Source organism: Monodelphis domestica, chromosome 4 (assembly GCF_027887165.1).
Source record: "Monodelphis domestica isolate mMonDom1 chromosome 4, mMonDom1.pri, whole genome shotgun sequence".
Classification (NCBI taxonomy): domain Eukaryota; kingdom Metazoa; phylum Chordata; class Mammalia; order Didelphimorphia; family Didelphidae; genus Monodelphis; species Monodelphis domestica.
Genome location: NC_077230.1, coordinates 267,024,398 through 267,044,151, shown reverse-complemented (window position 1 = coordinate 267,044,151; position 19,754 = coordinate 267,024,398). Strand labels below are relative to the sequence as shown.

At 35.3% G+C, this 19,754-nt stretch overlaps 1 protein-coding gene across 11 annotated transcripts in view; it reads right to left on the bottom strand.

Annotated features, from left to right (window-relative positions):
* Positions 1-19,754, bottom strand: part of SLC36A4 (solute carrier family 36 member 4) — a 93,114-nt gene that overhangs the window by 61,805 nt on the left and 11,555 nt on the right. For 3 of the 11 annotated variants that reach the window (XM_056794516.1, XM_007495036.3, XM_007495040.2), the window contains one exon: positions 3,056-3,161. The exons of 7 other annotated variants lie outside the window; for them this stretch is intronic. In XM_056794516.1, coding sequence (XP_056650494.1) covers positions 3,056-3,161 — 106 coding nt within the window. Of the gene's footprint in view, positions 1-2,416; positions 2,536-3,055; positions 3,162-19,754 lie in introns of those variants that run through there. One more of the 11 variants, XM_056794513.1, reaches the window with a different exon arrangement.

The window sequence follows — 19,754 nt, the reverse complement described above, 5'->3', positions numbered from 1 at the left end:
TAGTAGCAGGGGAAAAGATTATAAATGGAACTGTAGCTATCTATTACATATCCCTTGATTTTCCTTTTAAGTTTAAAAATTCAACCTGTAGCTTTTAAAGCTTTCCTGCTTAATGGTATTCTTTCAGTCTTTCTTCTTCTCTCTTCTCTGCATGTTCTAAAAAGATAATAAAATAAAACTTTGTCCCTTTTTCTTTCATTTCTTTGTTTCTTTGTCTTGTAATTATGTATTATTTGGTATTTTGAGTCTATGAACTGTCAAGAGGTAGACATTATGTTTCATCATCAATCCTCTGGAAATATGGTTAGTCACTGCACTGATCAGAGTTCTTAAATCTTTTAGATGTTTTAATTTTTTATGTTGCTGGCACACTGTATAAATTATTCCCCTGATACTACTTAATTTCATATGTGTGTCACTTCACAAAGATCTTCCCTGGTTTCTCTGAAGCTAATCATTTAATCATTTCTTATGGCACAATTCTATTCCATTATATTCTTATACTATAAGCTGTTTCACCATTTCCCAGTTTCTCTGTAATTATAAAAACAGCTGGTATAAATAGTTTTGTACATTTCTACAAAAAGACCCGTATGGGTCCTTTTCTTCTTTTTTTTATCACTCTGAGGTATAAATTAAAAAAAAATTTTTTTTGAGGTATAAAAATTTTTTGAGGTATTAAAAAACTTAAAAATAAATTAATTAAAAATAATTTACTATTAATAATTATTAATTATTATATATAATAAAATAATAGTGTAATAATGGTCAATATTAATAAATATAAATAAATAAATAACTAGATCAAATGGCAAGTACAATTTAGTTCCTTTAAGGCTGTGTTGGTGAACCTATGGCATGAGTGCTGGAGGAAGCTGCTCTCTTCCCCCTCTCCACTGTGCCAGAGGACATTTCTCCTATTACCCATCCCTCTGCTGAGCAGCCCAATGGGAATGCTTCCTCCCTTCTTGTCTTGGGGAAAAGGATAGTTCACATGTGACATGAGGGTGTTGTTTGGGCACTTGGTCTCTAAAAGGTTTGCCATCACTGCTTGAAGGAAACAATTCACAAAAGTTTTCTAGAATGTCAAGACCATAGTTCCATCAACAATTCACTAGTGTGTCCCACTAACATGTGATTTTATTTTTTTATCTGCTTTGCCAATTTGATAAGTACAAAATGGAACCTTAAAGGTGCTTTTAGGTTTCACTGATTATTAGTTATTAGGAGAATTTTTTCATGATTGTTGATGGCCTGGACTTGTTCCTTAGAAAACTGCTTATTCATAACCTTTGGCCACTTAAATTTATTGAGGATAGCTCTTTTGCTTATAAATTTGAACACTTTTCTTAAATGTTTTGGATACAAGACCTTTATCAAAAAAAGATTCTATAAAATTTTTTTCCAGGTCCTATTTCCTGTTTAATAGTAATTGTATTTGTTTCCTTTGATGTGGATTCTATTTATACCTATCCCTTTAGTTTTAAGAGGTCTGGGAAGTTTTCATTTGTTTTGTTTGGGTTTTTTTTTTTAAACAACATAGTATCTAAACTTTTTCCTTTTAGTCATGACTTTCAATTAGTCTAATGATTCTTAAGATTCTTTCTCCTCAATTAGTTGTTTTTATTACATATGTCCTGCAATTTCTTCTGTTTTTTTTTCCCCTTCAATCTTTTGATATTCTTTTAATTTTTTAGTCTCTTGGTAGTATTGCTTTCATTTTGGCCTTCATTTTCAGAGTTCAAACATGGGTGAGGTATATTCTACTGGCCTAACATTAATAATCCTAGACATCTTTTCTCTTTAGTATTTTGTTTTATATTTCATCTAATTTCTTCAGGGTACTTTTTTAGTTCTTATGACCAACACATTCTTTTCTCAAGCTTCTATTTATGGTATTTCTTCACTGTATTTAGAGTTTTCTTCTGTCTACATCATATCTCCAGCCTCAGTTTCTGTTTTGTGTTTGGGTCAAAAGCCATTTCTGTACTAATTTGTAGAGATAAGCCCTGTGTGATCTTGGGTTTGGTGACTATGAATAGGTATTACCTTCTGTAAGAATTATGTGGAATTGCTGCCTACTATGTTATTTGGATGTTGGGCTCAATATGGACTTTTTGCATGCTAAAGTCTATTTCTGTCTTCTGTAGTGCACTTCTGATGCTGATCCATGCCAAGTATGGGATCTATGCTGTAAGTTGCTGGACAAGGGTCCTGTTCCTATCTCCTGCTGTGGGCCCAGTCTATTTCCACAACTTGCCTTCCATCTACCTTAGCTTATTTTAGATATTTCAATACTTCAGAATTTCCCTTTTTAATTGGTGTGGTTATCTATCTACTGATGCTTCCTATATTTCCTCAACACTTAGTTCCATGAAATTCCATGGCCCAGAAATTTCATTTCTTAGGAACTAACCTCTAATGATAAGCCTCTTCGAAGCCAGTTAGACAAATTCTTGAATGATAGACGTACTCCATGAATAGGCTCATACTTGATTTTCTAAGAAGCTAAGATCAGTGAGAGCTTCCACTCACCTGTAACACATAGTCACTTTGACACAATATTGGTTTAGGACTTTATAGAAGTATACAGGTTTAAAACAAATAGAAAGTTTATCCCCTACATAATGGAACATATCCTACCACTCCTATGGAAATGGTCAACAGAAATGGATCTGACAAACTTGGGCCTCCAAATACTGCCCCCCCAACTCCGTGCTATCTGAATTTTTCTCCCCTTATTTAGCCACAAAGCCTAAACTTTTATCAATTGAAAGTTCATTTGTATTAATAAGCATCTTCATTTAAAAACAAATATTTAAAGACAAAAATAGGAGAATTAATGGAATAATAAGTCATTATACATTTCTAGAAAATGTCTTTTAACTGAATCATGTTATCTTTCTACTAGCACTTTTCCAAGATGAACCTCAATAAGGAAATTAGTGTTTTGATATATTTAGGAAAGGGAAGGAAACTCATCCTTCCATTTACACCACATGGCCCCATTTTCAACAATAGTATGGGTTAAAGAGGGTTTGGGGAGCCAACATACTTTTGTAAGAATGCTAGACTCATAATCAGGAGAGCTGGATTCATATTCCACCTGTATGTGGTCACAAGCAAGTCCTTAGAGTCTCTCAGTGCCTCAGTTTTCACATCTGTAAAATAAGAATAATTACATTTGAACTTCCTACCTTCCAGAGCTGTTGTGAGTAAAGCATTTTTCAAACTTTAATATATTAAAGAAATGTGAATATCTTTTATTATTATAACTATCATTTAAAACATTTATTCCATGATGAAAATTTATTTTCTAATGTTAAATTCCAAACAGTTTATTTCTGGAATATAATTAGCTCATGATTGGGGGAAAATTGTGTGTCATTAGCTTTGTAAAAATAACATCTGTTACTGTCTACTAAAGATAGTAACATAAATGAATAGATTTTAAACTGAAGCAGAATTGAAAGATATTAGAAAGACACCAGTATGTCTTTAAGTTAGGAAACATGACATTCATCTTACCTAGAAATACCTTCCCAACTCCTCCACTCCAGTCTATGTCCTTTCATTTTTTTCTTGTCCTTCAAATACCTACTCAAAACTCAATTCCAAGGCTTTCTGATTAATTACATTGAACACTAGTAATCAGTCATCTATTCTGTACTTACTTATTTGGTATGTTAAAGAATTATAGAACCTCAGGTTGGAAAGGACCTCAACATCATTTAGTGCATTTTATATTTGAAAAGAATTGCTAACAAAACAAAGTAGCTCAGAATCAAAAATTTAGAGCTCAATGGGACCTTAGATGTCTTTTTCCATCACCAAAAATGGCTAGGTTTCTTAAACTTCCTGTCTTTCCAGTATAACCTTAATCCTTTATGTTCTTCCTAGGCCTGTGATCTCATTGATGTTGATGTACCCTTCAAATAACATGATTGCAACACATTTATGCCTGCCTAATTGGTGCAACTCTTGTCCAACACAAGTCCAACACAAGGGATGCAGTAATGCCTTTCTCAGATTTCCCTGACATCATGAGGATAATAGTAAAACTTGCCTTAAGTAATCCAACTCTCCTTGGATAATGACAAATACTGGCCAATCTTTTTTTTTTTTTTAACTACAATTCACCATTGTATTCTATTTATCATTTACTAGGGCCTGTTCACCCCTACCATGTACCAATCTTGTGATACTCAATTTCAATTATTTGAGGATTGTGATATTTTACAACACACACCACCACTGGTATAACATTGGTATTTAAAATGATGGGCCTTCATTTCAGGGAAAAGTCTACAGTCATTAAAGAAACCCTAAAATGTCCTATTAGCCATATGGATCACTGTCTTCCTCTCATTTTTTTTTTGAGGGCTAGGCAATGGAGGTTAAGTCACATGTTCAGGGTCACAAACTAGTGTGGAAAGGAAACAAGAACAAGTTCTGAACTTAACCTTAAAAAACAAAACAAAGCCTTCCATATATGCCCTGTTCGTCATATCCACCCATCTTTCCCAATAAATATTACACTAGGAAGTATCTGAAACCAGATTCTATAACCTCCCATCTCTAGGTCTGGATCTCTACCGACTGAGCCACCTAGCTGTCTTCCTTATTTAATTCTTGACTCAAATAGCCAGTTATTCGCAATATCTGTCCAAAGGGCTTGCTGTATAATGATGGATGAGTCCTAACAGTTGTTCATCTAAATACAAGTCAGAGTTAGGACAGGAATTCTTTATCTAGTTTTTTTCCCCCATTAGGTCAAACTCTCAAATCATATTTCATGATTCTTCAGTGATCCAAGGAATGATAAAACCACTGCAATGCTATCCATAAACAGAAACATCTAGAGGATTTTTGATTTGGACTGTGCACTGGATCTCCTTCATTACCATGAATACTTTTGGCAAATACTTTTTTGTGCTTCACTTCATATTATTGACCAGAGGTTTTGCTATACTTAAGCTATTCTTAGTCACCAAGCAATAAGAAAAAAGAAAGATTAAATTTCCTACATATTTTGATCAATTTTATGATAGTAAAAATGTGGTCTACTTTAGGTATTATTTGCAAATGCCTGCCTGTTCTCTACTAATATTCCCATTCAGGATGCTTCTTAATACAGATCTTTTTATATAGATGTGAAAATAGACATATATGCTGGTAATTGATGTTTCCTTCGTCACTTTATTTTTTTGTTAATAAGGCCAAAGGTTCCTCTCCTCCGCACCCCAAGTCACTGGTATTCTTTCCTCCTTTCAGATACTTTGGAATCAATTCTTCTACATCTTAATCAGTACCTTTATAATTACATCACCTCCACTAGGAGCTCCTTTACAATACTCTTGGGTCAGTTTGGATGATTTTTCTATTTTCTTTAGTAGTATTTTTTTCTCCTCTATAAGAAAGTTCAGCATTGTAATATTAGACTCCAAGTGCAAGAGTTTGAGACAAAAAACTTGGCAAATTTTTCTGTCTTCTGTCCATTTTTGTCCTTCCAAATTCATCCTCAAATTCCCTCCAGACTGATAATGGTTCTGTTTGAGACTTTTTCCAAACTTTCTTTAAACTGATTTTATCTTTAACTGCATCTCTTTGTTTTATAAGATAATTCTGTGCATATTCTACCATTATCCTTCTCTAATTTTACAAATGAGTATGTTGTTCTTATGTTTTTTTTTTACCTAATCTATGGTTTTGTTAGCATAAGGGATTCACATCAATGAAACTCCTATTAATGCAGATCAGTAACTGTTCTACTTCTTCAGAGTTTGGTGACTACCTGTGTAAAAATGGAGATTTGAACCCTGGACTTCAATTCCCAGAAGTCCTTGGTCACTTCCCAAAATGCCTTGTAACCTCACCTGAACTCCCACCTAGGCCAAGAACAGAAATTATATTTAGGCTGACTCTCCACCTACTACGGCTCTCTCTCTTCCTGCTTCCACTTCCAAAGACAAGCATCTTTCAAGATGTAGTGTAAGTGAAATTGAATGGGCTTTTCGGCCCTCCTAGCCATGTGCTTTCTTATTTTTTATTTTCTTTATTTCTTAATCTTTAATAAACCTCTAAAATATATAATACTTTTTATACTAGAAACTAATTTTAATCTTAACACCTGAAGATATTGAAAAGTCAAATTATCAGGGCTCACAATCTCTTAAAAGTTCAAAAAGAGAACAAAATTCATCTGGAAGAAAAAAAAGTCAATAATATAAGGGAATAAATTTTAAAAATGTGGTGGAAAGTGGTGTAGCCATACAGGATCACAAACTTTTTAAAGTGCTAATCATTAAAACGATCTGATACTAGCTAAGAGATTAGGTAGTAGTAAACGATTATAGCAATCTGGTATTTGAAAAACACAAAGATATGAAAATTGGGGACAAGAACTTACTTTTTGATAAAAACTGCTGGGAAAACTGGAAAGCAGTTTGGCAAAAACTAGGTAAAGATTAACATCTCACACCATGAACCAAGAAAAGATCAAAATGGATTCGTGATCTAGACATAAAGTGTGATACCTTAAGCAAATTAGGGGAAAATGGAAAAGCAAACCTGTCATATTTATTGATAAGGAAAGAATTTACAACCAAATAAGAGATAGTGAGCATTTGGTTGATCAGTCTTTCAGTTGTGTCCAACTCTTTCCAATCCCATTTAAGGTTTCCTGGGCAAAGATACTGGAGTGATTTGCTTTTTCCTTATCTAGCTCATTTACAAATGAGAAAACTGAAGGGAAGATAGTTTAGTGACTTGCCCAAGAACACATTGCTAGTAAGTGTCTGAGGCTGAATTTGAATTCAGTTCTTCCTGACTCCAGGCTTAGCACTCTATCTACTGTGGAATACAGCCCATAAAGAGCATTTGAGGATGTAAATGGATAATTTGGATTACATTAAATTAAAAAGGGGTTGCACAAACAAAACTAATGCAGCCAAGAGGAAAAGGAAAGCAGAAAACTGGGGAAAACATTTTTACAGCAAGTTTCTTTGATAAAGGACTCATTTCTCAAATATATAGCGAACTGAGTCAAATTTATAAGAATATAAGTAATTTCCTAATTGATAAATGGTCAAAGGATATGAACAGGCAGTTTTCAGATGAAATCATGAAAAAATGTCTAAATCACTTGATTAGAGAAATGCTAATTAAAATAACTCTGAGGCACAACTCCACACCAATCAATTTGGCTAATATGAAAAAAGAAAATAATGACTGTTGGAGGGGATATAGAAATATTGGGACACTAATGCACTGTTGGTAGAATTGTGAACTGATCCAACTATGCTGGAGAGCAATTTGGAACTATGCCTAAATGACTATAAAACTATGCATATCCACGACTAGGTCTATATCCCAAAGAGATAAAAGAAAAAAGAAAAGGACCTTTTTGCACAAAAATATTTATAGCAGCTCTTTTTGTGGTGTCAAGAATTGGAAACTATGGGGATGTCTGACTAGCTTAACAAGTTGTGTTATATGATTGTGATAGAATAGTGGTCCCTTGCTATACTGTGGCTTCACTGTATTGTGGGTTTAAAAATATGTATCTAATTTGTGGAGTTACTATGGCACGCTAATGGAATAAGAGGCAACCAATCACAGGGCTGTATTCTGTATCCTGGCCATTAATTGGATAAGCTTTTGGAAAAGGTTTATAAGAGAGTAGGAAGGATTTATAAAGTCTTAATATAGAGAGAGATATATAGATATATAGATATAAATAAATAATAAAATAAATTTAATGTGCTACTTGACGAACTACATACATTCTCTGGAATGAAACTCCCACAATAGGTGAGGGATCATTGCAGTACTGGCCTATGAGAAATGATGAGCAACATCCTTTTAGATAAACCAGGGAAGACTTACATGAATTGATGCAAAATGAAATGAGCTGTACTAGAATCGTGTACACAGTAACAGGAATAATGTAATAGTGATCTACTATGACTGACTTACCTATTCTTAGAAATACAGTGATCTAAGGCAATTTAGCACTTATAATGAAAATGCTATCAACCTCCAGAGAAAAAAATGATGCTGTCTGAATAGAGATCAAAGCACTTTTTTAAAACTTTATTTTTCTTGTTTTCTTTCACAACATGATTAATATGGAAATATGTTTTGTGTGGCTGAACATGAATAACATTGCTTGTTTTCTTAATGGGTTGAGGGGAATAAGGGAGGGAGAAAAATCAGAACTCAAAAATTTTAAAACCTAATGTTAAAAATTGTTTTTACATGCAATTGGAAATTAAAGATGAAAACAAAACAAAAATTCAAAAAAGGATGTTACCCTTGGCTTCCATCTCTCTGTGCTTAGCAAACAGGTCAAGTATTTCCTGATTAAGCAATTAAAAAAAAAACCCTTACCTTCTGTATTTATTCCAAGGCAAAAGAGGCAATGGCTAGGCAACTGGGGTCAAGTGACTGGTCCAGAGACACAGCTAAGAAGTGACCCAAGGCTTCCTGCTTTCAGGACTAGCTCTCTATCCAATGGAGTGACCTAATTGCTTCAATTAAGCAGTCTTTAAAGCTCTTTTGATCTCATTATTACAGTTCCTGAGTGAAATTGGTTTAACTTTTGCTTGAAATTTATGCCATTGATATCAACATAATTTTTCCTTCTATATCCATTTTCACTTTGATAATTTATTTAGATCATTTTGAGATCATCTTAATTTTATTCTAATTTTTTCTCATTTTAATTTTTACTTCTGGCTTACTACTAATTTTTATTGCTGCTTTAACAAGGAGGTGATCTCATCTTTTCAAGTCAGGAATGATTTTCACTCTATAAATCAATTTCATTTTTTGAGGAATTAATTGGTGTTTACAACATCTAACACTTTAATTATCTCAAAAAAGCATTCATAAAATTTACATGTAGTCTAAAAGAATTTGGCTTCATTTATCCCTTATTTCTGAGTCATATTTTCCAATTTGTCTTGGTTATCTGCCCCAATTCCAACCTTTGCCTTGAAATGACCAAGTATAATACTATATGTTAATTTAAGTTGGGAGACCTTAAAATGTGCTTCACAGAATTTTTGTAGATCTTCAACAAAGGATCCATAAGCTAAAAGTACAAGTAGTAGTAGTAGTAGTATGCTGCTGCTGCTACTGCTACTACTACTACTACTACTGCTACTACTACTGCTACTACTACTACTTCTTTAAACCCTTACCTTCCATCTTGGAATCAATACTGGGCATTGGTTCCAAGGCAGAAGAGCTGTAAGGGTTAGGCAATGGAGATTAAGTAACTTGCCCTGGGTTACACAGCTGGGAAGTGTCTGAGACCAGATTTGAACCTAGGACCTCCTGTCTCTAGGCCTGGCTCTCAATCCACTGAGCTGCCCCCTAAAACTATTTTCAAGATGTTCTTTTTTGCAAATACTTACTAAGAGATTTATAATACATGATTATCAAATATCCCATGAAATAATGCTTTTTGTTGTGTTTGGATAACTTTGGGAGTTCTTATCTTTTCTTTTCTAAGGAGAACCTGAGAGTCATCTTTCTCTTAGCTGTACTTGCTCCATCTTCTGGTGTCAACTATAGCAAGAATGTCAAGATTAATACAACTCAGATCCCCAAATAATGTAGCTTTGGTCATTAGGTACAGACCTCACATTTGTGAATTTTAGTTTTACTCCACCTTGCTTAGTCTTTAGAATTCTAGCAACTAGGAATGTATACATCCCCACTTAAGGATTAACTGTAGAGGAGGATGGCCTATGACCACCAGCATGTGCTAGCAAGTGACAAATCAGAAACAACTGAATGGCCCCCTGGGCTGTCCTAAGCCAAGCTTAAGACACCATTGGTACATGTGAGACACAGGAAGTGATGTAAAGAATTTGCTATATATTTCGCGTCACTTCCTGTGATCGCTCTCTTGGCAGCATGGAGAGCTCTTGGCAGTGTTTAGTGTTTGGCTTGGCGGTGAGGTTACTGGGAGAAGCTTTGTAGAGTGGTTTAGGTGAGGTATCTTCCCTGAGCAACCTTGGTGAGTAAACCAAGGCTGCTCCCTCCTTTCCTTGACCTCCTGAAAGGCACTATCCTCCAAGGAGACCCCTCATCTTGAAGGAGACCTCCTGGCTGGAAGCCGAGTTAAATTAATCTTCTGAGAAGGCCCCTTGGCTGAGGCCTCTGAACTCCTGCCTGGCTCAGACCAGGTCGGAGCAGTCCAATTCCCTTTTCCTCTTCTCCTTCTTAATTTCTTCCTTCTATTGTAGTTAAACCATCACAAAATCCCGAACTGACTTGAGTATTTCATTGGGATTGAATTTTAATCCCTGACAACCACCAATATAATATATTCAGTTAACAACCCTAATTTTACCCTTAACAGTCTTGGGAATTTTACCCATAACACATTTTTAGACTCCATAGTTAAGTTAAGCTTAGCCCAGAAAATGTGATTCTTAGCTCCTTCTGCCACCATCACTGAAGAAGTAGGAAGAGGATATGTGAAGTTGAGGGCCATTTTGCATTTTTCCTTTTTTCACTTAGAGCCAACAATCTTCTCCTCCTAGCATTCCTGGTTCTGCTTTCTGGGTCTAAGTGAAATAAATATAAACTTCTCTTCCACCACATCCCTTCAACTCTAACAGATATTATGTCTCCTGTAAGTCTTTTCTTCTCCAAGCTAAATTCCACCAATTTTTTCAATTACTTCTACAATAGGAAAAACTGTTACTCTCTACCAACTCATTTGTCTCAAAAAGTTTCTGTTCATGCATCCTTATCAGTAAAAATTGATAGAGAGGGACTGATGTTAAAAAAAAAGTATGGATGTATTTATTATAATTAGAGACTGAACCTGTGATTTCACTGTTATAGGGAACTTCCAAATGAAGAAACTCCACACACCAATTCGCATAACTACCTTCTCTATAATTTACAATCTTAAATGAGTTGTCTGGAATATTGGGAGGTTAAGAGACTTGCCAAGGGTCAAAGGGCCATTATGTCTCAGAGACATGACTTGAACCCAGCATTGTATGACTCCAAGGTCAGCTCTCTATCCATTATATCATGCTATCTCTATATATCTCTGTACTAATATATTATATACACTAAAATCATTAGAAAACGTATACAAAATAGTAATAAATATGAAAAAATATTTTAAGTTCCATTTTTATTTATTGTAATGATAGTATTTAAGTGAGAGCAATGCAATTAAATGTGTTCCACTGTTTTCTAAAATTTTGGCTTAACATTTTATAATAGAGTGATTAGAAGTCTGGGTCTCCTCTAAGTTCAGTTTAGGTCAATACTCAGTTTCAATGGTTGTCATCATGGCTTAAAAATATACCTCCCCAAAGGGCGATAAAAGACTGTCTGCCCTTTGATCCAGCCATAGCACTGCTGGGTTTGTACCCCAAAGAGATAGTGAGGAAAAGGACTTGTACAAGAATATTCATAGCTGCGCTCTTTGTGGTGGCCAAAAATTGGAAAATGAGGGGATACCCTTCAATTGGGGAATGGCTGAACAAATTGTGGTATATGTTGGTGATGGAATACTATTGTGCTAAAAGGAATAATAAAGTGGAGGAATTCCATGGAGTCTGGAACAACCTCCAGGAAGTGATGCAGAGCGAAAGGAGCAGAACCAGGAAATCATTATACACAGAGACTGATACACTGTGGTACAATCGAAGGTGATGGACTTCTCCATTAGGGTCAATGCAATGTCCCTGAACAATCTGCAGTGATCTAAAAAACACTATCCACAAGCAGAAGATAAATTGTGGGAGTAAAAACACCGAGGAAAAGCAACTGCTTGACTACAGGGGTGGAGGGGATATGACTGAGGAGAGTGAACACTCTAATGCAAATACCAACACGGAAATGGGTTCGAATCAAGAACACATGTGATACCCAGTGGAATTATGCGTTGGCTATGGGAGAGGTGGTGGGAGGGGAGAGGGAGGAAAAGAAAATGATCTTTGTTTCCAATGAATAATGTTTGGAAATGACCAAATAAAATAATGTTTAAAAAAAAATAAAAATAAAAATATACCTCCCAAAGACCTTTAAATCTAGATGGAAGGGCACTAATGGGTGCCTTTACTGTATCATGATACTTGTTTTACAGTTCTACCCACCAATAAAACAAAGATTTTTGTTGAAATTTTACTAATAAATTTCCATCTTCCCTTGTCAATTGTTTTTACAAACTAACTGAAAGATGTTACATTTTTCTATGTTTAACAAATGAATTCAGAATCTGCTGAAATTCTTTTTTTCTGGGTAAAATTTTCAAACAGTTTAGAAAATGTTTCCAGATCTTAAGTGTGTAAATATTAGTTTTTTTTAAAGTGACATATTTTCAAGCGGCAAAAGCACAAAATGATGAAAAGTTTCCACACAGCCATTTTCTAAAAGTTCTCCATATAAGAGTTTCTTTGAAAAGTCAGTTCTCACTTTTTGTTAAAATGTAACCTTCACATTAAAAGTATGCTTATATGTGGAACAAAAGATTGCTCTCATTAGAGTATTGTAAAGATTGCACTTTTTAAGTAAGGTTGTTTTTTTTTTTCAGATTACATTGGTACAAATTTCAATGATTGTTTTCTGACATTGTCATCTACCCATGCCATCTCTCCCTTCCATCCCATCCTTTTCCCAAGCTGTAAGGGACACATAATAACATAATATGATATGGGTTATACATGTGTTATTGTATAATATTTTCATGTTTATCATGTAAAAAAAAGATATATCACTTACACTAGAGAAAAATTCATGGAGGAAATAAAGTGAAGAATGACATACTTCAATCTGCATTCTGACTTCATCTATTCTTTCTATGGTGGTAGATAGCCTTTTTCATTATGAGTTAGTTGGAATTGACCTTGATTCTTGTATTGTTGATAATAGTTGTCATTTATAATTGATCATTATTTCTTTTGCTGTTACTATGTACAATGTTTTTCTAGTTTTGCTCACTTCACTTTGTATCATTTCATATATGTATTTCCAGGTTTTCTGTGATCATCTTGTCATTTCTTATGGCACAACAGTATTCCATTACAATCAATTTAAGATCATAATTGCTATCTCTGATTTTAACTTTGGCTGAAGCATACCTTTACTGTGTGTGTGTCTCCCTGATTTAAATGTGTTTCTTGTAGATGATATATTATAGGATCCTTGCTTTTCATCTACTGGGTTATCTTCTTTCATTATATGGATGAATTCATTCCATTCACAATCAGAATTATAATTACTATGTTTCCCTCCATCTTATTTTCCCCACTTATCCTTCTCTTCTTCTTTCATCCCTTCTCTGTACATATTTTTCTTGATTACTGCCTCCCTAAGTGCACCCTCCCTTTTGTCTGTCCCCCCCCCTTTTTTCTTATTTCCCCTCCTCTTCTTACTTCTCTCTAGGATAAGATAGTTTCCTTCAGTTAACTGCATGCAGATACTATTCTTGCATTGCCCCAATTAATTAAGCATTGTCTGCCACCTCCCAATCTTCTCCTCCACTGCACTGATTCTTATGGGTCTCCTTATGTGAGATGATTTACCCTCAGTTTTCCCCCCCTTTCTCTTTTTCCAAAGGTATTTTTCTTATACCTTGATTTGTTTTGCCTTTGGGGGGGGCAGGGAGGGAGATATCGTTTCATCATATGCAACTTGTTCCCTGTTCTCTATGTATGCTACCATTCACTGCCCTCAGAGTGATAGTTAAGTATCTTTAATACCTTAAGTATCCTGGGTAATTTAGGTACCCAGACACTTCAAGTATCATAGATATCTGAGTTATCACCTTATGTAGCAATTCAATTAGTTTAACCCAATTGTTTATCTTGATTGCCATAAGTATGGTAAGCACCTTCAGAATTTCTTTTATCATAGATATTTTAAGTATCCTATGTATATCATATAGGAATATGATCAGGTTAACCCCATTGAGTCCTTTTAAGTTTTTTCTTTTCTTTTTACCTCTTTAATGCTTTTTTAAACTGTCTTATTTGATCATCAAATTTTCTTGTCAGCTTGGACCATTTCAACCAGGAATACCTATAACTCCTCTATTTCATTAAATGTCTGTTTCTTCCCCTGGGATATTATGCTCATTCCTTCTGGAAAGATGATTCTTGGTTGTAGCCCTAGATCCTTTTTTCTGCCTGCAGGGTTTTCTCCTTGGCCTGGGAGTTCTGGAATTTGGCTATAATAGTCCTGGGATTGTTAGATTGAAGACTTCTTTCAGGTGGTGATCAATAGATTCTTTCAAATTTCTATTTTCCCATATTTGAGAGTATCAGGGGTGTTCTATGATAATTTTTTAAATTATGGTGTACAGGTTCTTTTTCTGATCATGGTTTTCAGGCAGTTCAATGATTTTTAGGTTCTCTCTCTTGGATTTATTTTTGAGGGTAGTTTTTTTCAGTGAGATATTTCAGATTTTCTTCTGTTTTTCTGTAGTTTTATATTTGTTTGATTCTTGTTGTTTTGAGTCATTAGCTTCCATTTGTCCATTTCTTATTTTTAGAGTCATTTTCTTCAAGTCTTTGAACTTTCTTATTTAGAGATTTATTTTTCTATTTGAGTTTATGTATTTCCTTTTTGAGTAATGTTTTCTTCATTATTTGCTCTAAAGCTATTGAGTTTTCCTATCATTTTCTTTTCTTATTTTTCTTCTAAGTCTCTTATTTGTTTTTTGTTCCTCTTTAGGAGCTCTTCCTGGAGTTCATCTTGGGCCTGACATTCTTTCACATTTGCATTTCAGAATTCACACATTTCTGTTTTGACATTACAGTCCTCTTCTAAACTGCATTTTGGTCCTCCCTTGTGCTTCAGCAATTTTCCAGGGTCAGGCCTTTCCTTTGTTTTTTACTCATTTTGTGGGACTTTTTTCATGATCTTGCCTGTACGTTGGGGGCTCAGCTTCACTTCTATAGTGGAGGGAGTTCTGTCCCTGGATTCCACTGGGTGCCAGGTGTAGTGGATTCAGTTAGATTCTACTGCTCAGCTGCCAGCTCCCCCTGGTGGTGTAAGCACCAGGATTGTACCTTTCACTGAGGGTTCCCCTGGGCATACTTTCAGTCCGGTCACTCCTCAAGTTCCTCAGCATGTGCTTTCACTCGGCTGCTCCTCACACTGCTGATTCCACTGCTCTCATCTCTTACCCCAGAGTAAGAAGGGTCTTTATTGCTGTCCCTCTGTTTTCTTTGGCTAAAACTTTTTTTTACTGTATCTTCTGTTGGGTCTGTCACTCCAGAATTTGTCTTGAGTCTTTTCTTTTTCTTCTTTTGGGGTTGCTTGAAGGGTTGTACTTTTTAAGAATCTTGTTTTCATACAAATTAACCACAGTGACAACCTGGGGCACTTTGGACACTTCTGGCTTCCCCTTCTTTGCAACAGTGGCCTGTCTCTGAGAGATGCAGTGAATGCTAGAAGCTTTGCTATCTCTGTAACCACAGAAGCTTTTTTTATTATAATTACTACACTGTTGTTTCATCCGTAGTTAAACTGTTCTTACTAAAAAAGTTATTTGCCACTAAGAATATTTTTGCTCTAGGACAGCTTTCCTTTAATAACTCATTACTGAGATGGAATATAGCAAATATTGTAAAAACTAAAATGTTAGAAATACCTGTACTTCTTTGAAACATACAAACTCCCCATACCATGTAATTTGTTGAAAAATGCATATCTTCAAATCTTCAGCAATGTTTTTTATGTAAGTTTTCCAAGAGTATTTGACAAAGGAATACATTTCAGTTTATCATTCTATTGTTTTCAACATATTTATCATTTTTACTTCAGTAGAAAGAAAAAGTTTTTCTTCGATGATATGTGGCTCTTTGCCTTTTACTCAAAAGAAGCTTTTAAACATTATCATTAAGTTTAGTAAAACTTTGTAAAATACTAGAACGAGTATCACATGTCTGTAAACTTCACTAAAATCATGTCTTTTTCATATTTTGAATGGATGATTTTTAAAAGTGTTTCTTATTATGATGGCTGGAAACTGTCAGCAGTCAATATCTCAAAGCACAACAACTACTTATAATAGCTAACATTTTTAAGGTTAAAAAAGTACTTTAACTGTTTTAAGATTTAAGAAGTACTTTACATATATGACCTCATTTGAGCCTCACAATAGACCCACAAGTTAGGAGCTATTTATTATCCCCATTTTATGGAGAAGAATTTAGTGGGAACTCACTCCAGTAAAGAATGGCCTGGATATTCCTATATGGTGAATATTCCTAAATTTCTAAGGCAAGTACTACCTATGCACTTTTGTGTTTACTCTGAATCCTAGAACAATAGTTAAAAGGGACCTTTGAGGACATCTAACAGGTTATAAGCCAGAATACCCTCATTTTCTTTTTTTGATAGGTAGATCACAGAAATGCTGCAGGAATAGTATATCTACATTTTGGGAAATAATTTTTAAAAGTCTCAGATACTTTGGGGGACAGGAGGGAGAAGGGAAAGGGAAGGGATACAGGTTAGATAACAGGCTAATTCAAAACTAATTAAATGGCTGGACTCAAAAGAATAAACAGGGGGGGACAGCTGGGTAGCTCAGCAGATTGAGAGCCAGACCTAGAGATGGGAGGTCCTGGATTCAAATCTGGCCTCAGACACTTCCCAGTTGTGTGACCCTAGACAAGTCACTTAACCCCCATTGCGTAGCCCTCACTGCTCCTATGCCTTGGAACAGAATGTTGATTCTAAGGTGGAAGATAAGGGTTTAAAAAAAACCACTTAAAAAAAGAATAATCAATAGTAGTTCCTGTCAACTTATAAAGAAATCTGGTTAAATGTAACAGGAATCTACTCCTGGCATTGAGCTGATTAACACATCTATCCATGACATGGATAAAAGGACAGATAATATACTTGTCAAATCTGCAGATGTCACAAACCTGGGAGAGAGAAAGCTCATATGACAGGATTTTAAAAGATCAGCAGACTAGTGTAAGAACAAATCTCATAAGGTAAAATTTAGCAGAAATAAATGGAAAATCTTGCAACTGTTTTCCAAAAGAACTATTTTGCAATTTCAAGATAGGATAGGATAAGAATGACTAGAAAGTGACTGAAAGAAGACATGGTATTGCAAGTTCAGTATATGATAGCAATAGGATATGGTAAGCCACAAAAAGTAAATGAAATTTAATTTAATTTTTATATTTATATAATATATATATATTTAAATTTAATATTATGAGGAGAGGTACAGCATCCAGGAATATGTAGGTGACAAGCCCATTCAGTGAGCTCAGACCACATCTCAAGTATTCCATTTAGTTTTGGTGCTATATTTTAGGAAGAGTATTGAAAAGCTGCAGAGCATAGAGTGTTGAGATCAATCCATAATCTTTCATTGATTAAAGGGTATGGAGATGTTTAGCTTGGAAAAGAAAAGATGGGGAAGGGGAACATGGTAGTTTACTTCACAAATTTTCCAGTATTTTCAGGACTGCCACATAACGGAAGGAAAAGATTTGTTTTGCTTGTCCCAAAGGAGAGAGCTGTTTAGAGTTACAAAGGGGCAAATTTAGACTTTTGAAATTCACATTTCAAAGTGAAATGGGTTGCCTCATAAGGAGTGGGTTCTTCCTTCACTGGGGATCTTTAGGCAAAGGCTGTAAAGGTCATTTGTTGGGGATGTTGTAGAGGGGCTACTTTTTCTGGTATGAGTTACCCAAATGGCTTCTGGGGCTCGTTTCAAGTCTCAGATTCTATGATTCTGTGATTTAGTTCCCCCACCTCAAACTAATAATCATGGCTTTCATCTAATTCTTCTGACAACTTGTTATCTACCTTCCATTTGATAACTGCTTCCAGTTTTCCAATTAAAAATTTTATACAGAGTGGCAGTATTTTTGTCTTGAGAATTCAATGAAATAAAAGTTGTTCCTTTCCACCCATCCACTCATCATCTTCCCAAATCCTTAATGATGGCAGTCTTCCAAAGGTCTTTCCTCATTCTCTATTCTTTTTTCTGTACATCATTTCTCTTAGCCATCTCATTCTCTTATTCTACAACCTTTATGAAGGTAATTCCTAAGGCAGACAAAATGGAACAGTGAAGAGTTGGACCTTGAGTTGAGAAGACCTATGTTCAAATCTAGTCTCAGACATTATCAGCTGTGTGATGCTGGACAGGTTAATGAGTCTCTGTGTCTGCCTTGGTTTCTTCATCTGTAAAATAGAGATAATAAAAGCACCTCCCAGAGTTGTAAAGATAAAATGAGAAATGAATCAAGTGTTATGTAAATCTTAAAGCACTATATAAATTCTAGATGTTGTTATAATTATTATCTACATCTCCATAACTTCCCATAAAAGATTCCCATTTAGATTATCCATTAGCACCTCACACTCAACATTTTCAAAGTTAAACATATTACCTTCCCCTCAAAACCTGCTCCTTGATATGACTTTCACTATTTCTGGCTCTACAATTCAAGCAGTTTCCCACATTATTAGTCTTGATGTTATCTTTAATTTTCTCCTCCCTCTTACCACTCATATTTAATTATCTACATAAGCAAACATGATCAAGAAGCCTTTGAATGAAAAGGAAATGAAAAAAGAGAAAACAGGCCATATAGACTAAGCCTGATACCACAGAGAAAAGCTGATACAATATAGGAAAAGCACAGCAATAGAAATTAATTTCAAGGGAAATAATATCCAGGAAAGTTAGTAGTAAAACCTCTATACTCAAAATATCTAAATACAAAAGCACAGAGAATTCTGGGTAAGCATGGCAGCAGCGTAGACTCAGGACGCTTCCTCTCCTCAGCACCCATCAACATAGACTAACTCAAAAGACCAAAAGAACCATTTTCATAAGAATGAAGGGACTCTATAGTAGAGCATAGCATTGAAGGTACATGGGATTCAGGCATTTCCATACTATAAGGGGGTGAAAAAGCTCCCACCCAAACATGAGCTGATCTACCCTCCCCCACCCCACCTACGGAGCCAGAGTCAGAGCCAGCATATGCCAGAATCAGTGAGAGGGCAAGGGACACCTCTAGCGCGAGCAAGGGGCACCTCTGGGTCCTTGGGAGCTGACTAAGACCCCCAAAGATCTAGGCTTAGAGAGTAGCTACACCTGAAACCCCAGTGGGCAGGGGAGCGCAGACCGTGGGTGTTCCCAGGAAGGTAGTGCAGGGAAGAGCCACGAAGAGTGGAGGCTGCAGAGATTTGAGAGCTTGCCTCAGGCAAAAATCCTTGCTCCTTAACTCCATACAGAGAACCTGCTCCTTCTCACTCAGCTTGCTGACTAAACAGGGAAGGAAAAAACCTCCACAGTGATGGCAAATTGTTCATAGGACCAACAAACACCCTCCAAGAAAAACAAAAAAAAAGGTAGTGACAGTTGGAAATTTTTATGGAGGAAAAACCCAGGATACAGAGGAAATACAGGAGGAAATTCAAAGACAAAACCTCCTAAAAAATGGAAACTGTCCACAAGCTCTGGAAGAATTTAAATTGGAGCTTATAAAAAAGATGGAAGCCTTCTGGCAAGAAAAGTGGGAAATGGTTCAAAGAGAAAATAAAAAATTTATAGCAGAAAATCAAAAGATTAAAGCAGAAAACCATGTCTAAAGGACCAGAATTGGGCAACTGGAAACCAATGATCTTGCAAAACAGGAAGAATTAATAAAGCAAAGTCAAAAGACTGAAAAATAGAAGAAAACATAAAATATCTCACTGACAAGGTGACAGATCAGGAAAAC